The sequence below is a fragment of the Salmo salar genome, chromosome 04, assembly GCF_965601325.2.
Source record: "Salmo salar chromosome 04, fSalSal1, whole genome shotgun sequence".
Taxonomy (NCBI): domain Eukaryota; kingdom Metazoa; phylum Chordata; class Actinopteri; order Salmoniformes; family Salmonidae; genus Salmo; species Salmo salar.
Window position 1 is genome coordinate 5,432,501 of NC_138294.1, and position 10,000 is coordinate 5,442,500.

The 10,000-nt window shown below is 45.6% G+C and overlaps 1 protein-coding gene across 1 annotated transcript in view; it reads left to right on the forward strand.

Annotated features, from left to right (window-relative positions):
• The window catches only part of tll1 (tolloid-like 1), an 87,409-nt gene that overhangs the window by 21,864 nt on the left and 55,545 nt on the right, over nt 1–10,000 (forward strand). Inside the window, 1 exon segment of the mRNA XM_082973935.1 lies at nt 8,169–8,305. Within this exon segment, the coding sequence (XP_082830061.1) occupies nt 8,169–8,305 (137 nt within the window).

Consider the following 10,000-nt stretch of genomic DNA (forward strand, 5'->3'; position numbering starts at 1 on the left):
TTTCTTCTCCGAAATGCTTCCGGTGAACATAACAAAATTACTATTCGAAAACATTGGTAAATTATAATATTGTCATTCAAAGAATAATATATTATCATCTCGTAATTGCTACCGAATGGCCAGATCTCAAAATAACTTTACTGGGAAATCACATTTTGCAATAAACGGGGTGCTATGCTAAGAACAACAAGCTATGCTATACAGTTAGCATCATCTAATATCGATAATAACATTGTAAATATCCCCTTACCTTTGATTATCTCCATCAGAAGGCAGGCTCCCAGGTCCGGAAGGCATCCCAGGTCCGGAACAAATGTGGTTTCTTTTGACAAAGTTCATAATTTATGTCCAAATAACACCAAGTAGTTAGCGTTCATTATGCTCCCACAAAACGTGGTGGGGGGGGGTGTAAATTCACGCCGAAAAGCTAAAAAAACCTAGGAGATAATCTATTTACGTTCGTTCAAACATGTCAAACGTTGTTTAGCATTAATCTTTTGGTCCATTTTTAACGTTAAACTTCAGTAATATTTTCACACAACCTATCCTATGTCTAGATAAATAATTATGACAAACTCACGCTTCTCAGATTTATGCGCAGGCGCAAAGAAATTAAGTGATGACATGTCAACTTCCTTGCATTCTAATTTGCTCTCTGTTTATCATAGACGCTTCAAACAACTTTATAAAGATCGTTGACATCTAGTGGAAGCCGTAGGTGTTGCGAAATGAATCCTTTCTCACTATGGTATCTATAAAACAATGACACTAAATAGTACAGTCACAAAATTCAAATTTTTTTTGATCTATTTTTCACAGGTTTTTGCCTGCAATATGAGTTTTGTTATACTTACAGACACCATTCGAACTGTTTTAGAAAATTCAGAGTGTTTTCTATCCGAATGTGTTAATAATATGCATATCCTAGCTTCTGAGTTGGTGTAGGAGGCAGTTAAAAATGGGCACATATTTCTTTTCAAAATTTCTCAATACTGCCCCCGAGCCCCAACATTAAAGAGGAGTCCGTAATTTGCTTTCTAATGATCATGATCTTTTCGGCAAAGAAATTCATACATTTATCACTTCTGAAGTGAAAGCCATCCTCTCTTTAGGAATCCTGCTTTTGCGACAGTATCAAAAATGTATTTGGGATTGTTCTTATTCTCCTCAATTAAGTTGGAAAAATAGGATGATTGAGCATCAAGTGAGGGCTCTTCGATATTGCACGGTACTGTCTTTCCAAGCTAGTCGGAAGACTCCCAGTTTGGTGTGGCGCCATTTCCGTTCCAATTTTCTGGAAGCTTGCTTCAGGACTCTGGTATTTTCTGGATACCAGGGAGCTCGTTTCTTATGACAAATGTTTTTTTTTTTGTTTTTAGGAGTGCGACTGCATCTAGGGTATTACGCAAGATTAAAATGAGTTCCTCAGTTAGGTGGTTAACCGGTTGTTGTACTCCGACGTCCTTGGGTAGGTGGAAGGAGTCTGGAATCTTTGGGTTGTCCGAGAATTTATAGCTTTTGATGATCCTTGGTTGGGGTCTGAGCAGATTATTTGTTTCCCTCATTAAAATGCAAATAATTTTATAACATTTTTGACATGTGCTTTTTTCTGGATTTTTTGCTGTTGTTATTCTGTATCTACTTTTTTACATTTTAGTCATTTAGCAGACACTCTTATCCAGAGCGACTTACAGTAGTGAATGCATACATTTCATACATTTTTTTTCTCCGTACTGGTCCCCCGTGGGAATCGAACCCACAACCCTGGCATTGCAAACACCATGCTCTACCAACTGAGCCACACGGGACACGGGTCTCTCACTGTTCAAATAAACCCACCATTAAAATTATAGACTGATCATTTCTTTGTCAGTGGGCAAATGTACAAAATCAGCAGGGGATCAAATACTTTTTTTCCCTCACTGTAAATGTCAGAAACAACTCCGCCTTTGCGGGATGCACGGGGGGTATGGTCACTAGCGTAACCAGGAGGAGAGGCCTCATTTAACACAGTAAATTCATCAGGCTTAAGCCATGTTTCAGTCAGGCCAATCACATCAAGATTATGATATATAACTGCCTTGGAAGTGAGGGATCTAACATTAAGTAGCCCTATTTTGAGATGTGAGGTATCACAATCTCTTTCAATAATGGCAGGAACGGAGGAGGTCTTTATACTAGTGAGATTGCTAAGGCGAACACCGCCATGTTTAGTTTTGCCCAACCTAGATCGAGGCACAGACACAGTCTCAATGGGGATAGCTGAGCTGTCTACACTGACTGCGCTAGTGGCAGACTCCACTAAGCTGGCAGGCTGGCTAACAGCCTGCTGCCTGGCCTGCACCCTATTTCATTGTGGAGCTAGAGGAGTTAGAGCCCTGTCTATGTTCGTAGATAAGATGAGAGCACCCCTCCAGCTAGGATGGAGTCCGTCACTCCTCAACAGGCCAGGCTTGGTCCTGTTTGTGGGTGAGCCCCAGAAAGAGGGCCAATTATCTACAAATTCTATCTTTTGGGAGGGGCAGAAAACAGTTTTCAACCAGCGATTGAGTTGTGAGACTCTGCTGTAGAGCTCATCACTCCCCCTAACTGGGAGGGGGCCAGAGACAATTACTCGATGCCAACACATCTTTCTAGCTGATTTTACTCGCTGAAGCTATGTTGCGCTTGGTGACCTCTGACTGTTTCATCCTAACATCGTTGGTGCCGACGTGGATAACAATATCCCTATACTCTCTACACTCGCCAGTTTTAGCTTTAGCCAGCACCGTCTTCAGAGTAACCTTAACGTCGGTAGCCCTGCCCCCTGGTAAACAGTGTATGATCGCTGGATGATTCGTTTTAAGTCTAATACTGCGGGTAATGGAGTCGTCAATGACTAGGGTTTTCAATTTGTCAGAGCTAATGGTGGGAGGCTTCGGCATCTCAGACCCCGTAACGGGAGGAGCAGAGACCAGAGAAGCTCGGCTCTGACCCCGTAACGGGAGGAGGAGAGACCAGAGAAGGCTCAGACCCCGTAACGGGAGGAGGAGAGACCAGAGAAGGCTCAGACCCCGTAACGGGAGGAGGAGAGACCAGAGAAGGCTCAGACCCCGTAACGGGAGGAGGAGAGACCAGAGAAGGCTCAGACCCCGTAACGGGAGGAGGAGAGACCAGAGAAGGCTCAGACCCCGTAACGGGAGGAGGAGAGACCAGAGAAGGCTCAGACCCCGTAACGGGAGGAGGAGAGACCAGAGAAGGCTCAGACCCCGTAACGGGAGGAGGAGAGACCAGAGAAGGCTCTGACCCCGTAACGGGAGGAGGAGAGACCAGAGAAGGCTCAGACCCCGTAACGGGAGGAGGAGAGACCAGAGAAGGCTCGGCCTCAGACCCCGTAACGGGAGGAGTAGAGACCAGAGAAGGCTCAGACCCCGTAACGGGAGGAGGAGAGACCAGAGAAGGCTCAGACCCCGTAACGGGAGGAGGAGAGACCAGAGAAGGCTCGGCGTCAGACCCCGTAACGGGAGGAGGAGAGACCAGAGAAGGCTCAGACCCCGTAACGGGAGGAGGAGAGACCAGAGAAGGCTCAGACCCCGTAACGGGAGGAGGAGAGACCAGAGAAGGCTCGGCCTCAGACCCCGTAACGGGAGGAGTAGAGACCAGAGAAGGCTCAGACCCCGTAACGGGAGGAGGAGAGACCAGAGAAGGCTCGGCGTCTGACCCCGTAACGGGAGGAGGAGAGACCAGAGAAGGCTCAGACCCCGTAACGGGAGGAGGAGAGACCAGAGAAGGCTCAGACCCCGTAACGGGAGGAGGAGAGACCAGAGAAGGCTCAGACCCCGTAACGGGAGGAGGAGAGACCAGAGAAGGCTCGGCCTCAGACCCCGTAACGGGAGGAGGAGAGACCAGAGAAGGCTCAGACCCCGTAACGGGAGGAGGAGAGACCAGAGAAGGCTCGGCCTCAGACCCCGTAACGGGAGGAGGAGAGACCAGAGAAGGCTCGGACTCTGACCCCGTAACGGGAGGAGGAGAGGCCAGAGAAGGCTCGGCCTCTGACTCCGACTCGCTGCTTAACGGGGAGAACCGGTTGAAAGTTTCTGTCGGCTGAATGAGCGACACCGGTTGAGCATTCCTACAGCGTTTCCCTCCAGAAGCCATGAGAAAGTTGTCCGGCTGCGGGGGACCGTGCGAATGGGGTTTATACTAACGTTACTATCTGTACTTACTGGTGGCACAGACGCTGTTTCATCCTTTCCTACACTGAAATTACCCTCGCCTAACGATCGCGTCTGAAGCTGGGCTTGCAGCACGGCTATCCTCGCCGTAAGGCTGATCGTTCTCCTGTATATTATGAGAACAGCGACTGCAATCAGAAGGCATCATGTTAATGTTACTACTTAGCTTCGGCTGGTGGAGGTCCTGACGAACCACGTCCAGATAAAGCGTCCGGGGTGAAAAAGTATAATGGAAAAAAGTTGAGCGAGGGAAAAAATGTAAATATAAAACAATAATTAAAAAGTAGAAACTGTAAAGTTGTCAGGTAGCAAAGTAAAGCAGGAGACAGGAAATGGAGCACGTAAACACGTCCACAAGCAGTGACAGGAAATGGAGCACGTAAACACGTCCACAAGCAGTGACAGGAAATGGAGCACGTAAACACGTCCACAAGCAGTGACAGGAAATGGAGCACGTAAACACGTCCACAAGCAGTGACAGGAAATGGAGCACGTAAACACGTCCACAAGCAGTGACAGGAAATGGAGCACGTAAACACGTCCACAAGCAGTGACAGGAAATGGAGCACGTAAACACGTCCACAAGCAGTGACAGGAAATGGAGCACGTAAACACGTCCACAAGCAGTGACAGGAAATGGAGCACGTAAACACGTCCACAAGCAGTGACAGGAAATGGAGCACGTAAACACGTCCACAAGCAGTGACAGGAAATGGAGCACGTAAACACGTCCACAAGCAGTGACAGGAAATGGAGCACGTAAACACGTCCACAAGCAGTGACAGGAAATGGAGCACGTAAACACGTCCACAAGCAGTGACAGGAAATGACGTGATGGACATGATGGAGATGATGGGGGATGATGGGGATGATGGGGATGATGGTAATGATGGGGATGATGGGGATGATGGGGATGATGGATGATGGGGATGATGGTATGATGGGGATGATGGGGATGATGGGGATGATGGGGATGATGGTGGGGATGATGGTGGGGATGATGATGGGATGATGGTGGGGATGATGATGGGGATGATGGAGATGAGGATGGAGATGATGGGGTGATGGGGATGATGATGGGGATGATGATGGTAATGATGGGTGATGGGGATGATGATGTAATAATGGGGGATAGGGATGATGATGTAATGATGGGGATGATGATGGGGATGATGGTGGGGATGATGGAGATGATGGAGATGATGGGGTGGTGATGTAATGATGGGGCGATGGGGATGATGGGGATGATGTTTGGGATGATGATGGGATGATGGTGGGATGATGATGGGGATGATGGGGATGTTGGGGATGATGGGGATAGGGATGATGATGGGATGATGATGGTAATGATGGGGGATGGGGAGGATGATGGGATGATGATGGTAATGATGGGGATGGGGATGAGGATGGGATCATGATGGAAATGATGGGGATGGGGATGATAATGGGATGATGATGGTAATGATGGGGATGGGGAGGATGATGGGATGATGATGGTAATGATGGGGATGGGGATGAGGATGGGATCATGATGGAAATGATGGGGATGGGGATGATAATGGGATGATGATGGTAATGATGGGGATGGGGATGAGGATGGGATGATGATGGTAATGATGGGGATGGGGATGAGGATGGGATGATGATGGAAATGATGGGGATGGGGATGATAATGGGATGATGATGGTAATGATGGGGATGGGGATGAGGATGGGATGATGATGGTAATGATGGGGATGGGGATGAGGATGGGATGATGATGGAAATGATGGGGATGGGGATGATGATGGGATGATGATGGTAATGATGGGGATGGGGATGAGGATGGGATGATGATGGTAATGATGGGGATGGGGATGAGGATGGGATGATGATGGTAATGATGGGGATGGGGATGATAATGGGATGATGATGGTAATGATGGGGATGGGGATGAGGATGGGATGATGATGGTAATGATGGGGATGGGGATGGGATGATGATGGTAATGATGGGGATGGGGATGATGATGGGATGATGATGGTAATGATGGGGGTTGGGAGTGATTGTGGAGATGGATGATGGGTATGATGGTGGGGATGATGGGGGATTATGGTAATTATGGGGTGATGGGGATGATGGGGATGATAGGGGATAGGGATGATGATGAGGATGATGATGGGATGGATGATGGTGGGGATTATGGGATGATGATGATGGGATGATGATGGGGGATGATGGTATGATGGTGGTGGGGATGATGGGATGATGATGGGGATGATGGTGGGGATTATGAGTATGATGGGGATGATGGTATGATGGTGGTGGGGATGATGGGATGATGATGGGATGATGATGGGATGATGATGGTAATTATGGGGGTTGGGGATGGATGATGGAGATGATGGTGGGGATGATTGTTTGGTTGATGGGGATGATGGAGACGATGGGGATGATGGGGGATAGGGATGATGATGGGGATGATGATGTAATGATGGGGGATAGGGATGATGATGTAATGATGGTGGGTATGATGGGGGGGATTATGGGGATGATGCTGGGGATGATGATGGTGATGATGGGATGATGATGATAATGATGGGGATAGGGATGATTATGGGGATGATGATGGTAATGATGGGGATAGGGATGATTATGGGGATGATGATGGTAATGATGGGTGATGGGGATGATGATGGGGTTATATGGTAATGATGGGGATAGGGATGATTATGGGGATGATGATGGTAATGATGGGGGATAGGGATGATTATGGCGATGATTATGGTAATGATGGGGATATGGATGATGATGGGGATGATGATGGTAATTATGGCTGATGGGGATGATGATGGGGTTAATTATGGTAATGATGATGGGGTTAATTATGGTAATTTGATGGGGTTAATTATGGTAATGATGATGGGGTTAATTATGGTAATGATGATGGGGTTAATTATGGTAATCATGATGGGGTTAATTATGGTAATCATGATGGGGTTAATGTATGGTAATGCTATGATGGGGTTAATTATGGTAATGATGATGGGGTTAATTATGGTAATGATGATGGGGTTAATTATGGTAATCATGATGGGGTGAATTATGGTAATCACGATGGGGTTAATTATGGTAATGATGATGGGGTTAATTATGGTAAGATGATGGGGTTAATTATGGTAATCATGATGGGGTAATTATGGTAATTGATGGGTTAATTATGGTAATCATGATGGGGTTAATTATGGTAATCATGATGGGGTTAATTATGGTAATGATGATGGGGTTAATTATGGTAATGATGATGGGGTTAATTATGGTAATGATGATGGGGTTAATTATGGTAATCATGATGGGGTTAATTATGGTAATGATGATGGGGTTAATTATGGTAATGATGATGGGGTTAATTATGGTAATGATGATGGGGTTAATTATGGTAATCATGATGGGGTTAATTATGGTAATGATGATGGGGTTAATTATGGTAAAATTGATGGGGTTAATTATGGTAATGATGATGGGGTTAATTATGGTAATGATGATGGGGTTAATTATGGTAATCATGACGGGGTTAATTATGGTAATCATGATGGGGTTAATTATGGTAATGATGATGGGGTTAATTATGGTAATCATGATGGGGTTAATTATGGTAATGATGATGGGGTTAATTATGGTCATATTGATGGGGTTAATTATGGTAATGGTGATGGGGTTAATTATGGTAATGATGATGGGGTTAATTATGGTAATCATGATGGGGTGAATTATGGTAATCATGATGGGGTTAATTATGGTAATGATGATGGGGTTAATTATGGTAATCATGATGGGGTTAATTATGGTAATCTTGATGGGGTTAATTATGGTAATCATGATGGGGTTAATTATGGTAATCATGATGGGGTTAATTATGGTAATGATGATGGGGTTAATTATGGTAATGATGATGGTGATGATTTTTCTTTCCAGTTGCATTTTGGGGAGACATCGCGTTGGACGAGGAGGATCTGAGGATGTTTCAGATCGACAGGACAATAGACCTGACGCAGCACACACACACACTCACACACACACTCACACACACTCCAGGCAAGGACAAACCACTGGTGAGTCTGTCTGTCTGTCTGTCTGTCTGTCTGTCTGTCTGTCTGTCTGTCTGTCTGTCTGTCTGTCTGTCTGTCTGTCTGTCTGTCTGTCTGTCTGTCTGTCTGTCTGTCTGAAGGAGAAGAAAGGATGGCTTCGGTACGACACACACTGCACACCTGGTTACCAAGGAAACAGCTACTGTAGCTTTATAGTAAACTTGCCAGCTACGGCGCACTCGGAAAGTACTCAGACCCCTTGACTTTTTCCACATTTTATTACATTACAGCCTTATTCTAAAATGGATTAAATAATTTTTTCCCCCCTCATCAATCTACACACACAACCCCATAAAGACAAAGCGAAAAACAGGTTTTTAGAAATGTTTGCAAATTTTGTAAAATAATAACAAAAAACAAAAATACCTTATTGATATCAGTATTCAGACCCTTTGCTATGAGCCTCGAAATTGAGCTCAGGTGCTTCCTGTTTCCATTGGTCATTTATTTATTTAACTAGGCAAGTCAGTTAAGAACAAATTCTTATTTACAATGACGGCCTACCCCGGCCAAATCCGGATGACGCTGGGCCAATTGTGCGCCAATGATGGCTGGTTGTGATACAGTCTGGATTCGAACCAGGGTGTCTGTAGTGATGCCTCTAGCACTGAGATGCAGTGCATTAGACCACTCGGGAGCCCTTGATATGTTTCTACAACTTGATTGGAGTCCACCTGTGGTAAATTAAATTGATCGGACATGATTTGGAAAGGCACACACCTGTCTATATAAGTTCCCACAGTTGACAGTTCATGTCAGAGCAAAAACCAAGTCATGAGGTCAAAGGAATTGTCCGTAGAGCTTCAAGACAGGATTGTGTCGAGGCACAGATCTGGGGAAGGGTACTAAAAAATGTCTGCAGTATTGAAGGTCACCAAGAACACAGTGGCCTCCATCATTCTGAAAATTGAAGAAGTTTGGAACCACCAAGACTCTTCCTAGAGCTGACCGCCCGGCCAAACTGAGCAATCGGGGGAGAAGGGCCTTGGTCAGGGAGGTGACCAAGAACACAATGGTTACTCTGACAGAGCTCCAGAGTTCCTCTGTGGAGATGGGAGAACCTTCCAGAAGGACAACCATCTCTGCAGCACTCCACCAATCAGGCCTTTATGGTAGAGTGGCCAGACGGAAGCCACTCCTCAGTAAAAGACATGATAGCCCGCTTGGAGTTTGCCAAAAGGCACCTAAAGACTCTCAGACCATGAGAAACAAGATTCTCTGGTCTGATGAAACCAAGAATGCCAAGTGTGAATGCCAAGCGTTATGTCTGGAGGAAACCTGGCACCATCCCTACGGTGAAGCATGGTGGTGGCAGCATCGTGCAGTGGGGATATTTTTCAGCGGCAGGGAGACTAGTCAGGATTGAGGGAAAGATGAACAGAGCAAAGTTGTATTTATTTAACCTCTATGGGCAAGGCGGGACGAATTCGTCCCACCTACGTAACAGCCACCTGAATTCAGTGGCGCGATTATTGAATCGTTTGAAATACTATTACTTCAATTTCTCAAACATATGACTATTTTACAGCTATTTAAAGACAAGACTCTCGTTAATCTAACCACACTGTCCGATTTCAAAAAGGCTTTACAACGAAAGCAAAACATTAGATTATGTCAGGAGAGTGCCCAGCCAGAAATAATCAGACACCCATTTTTCAA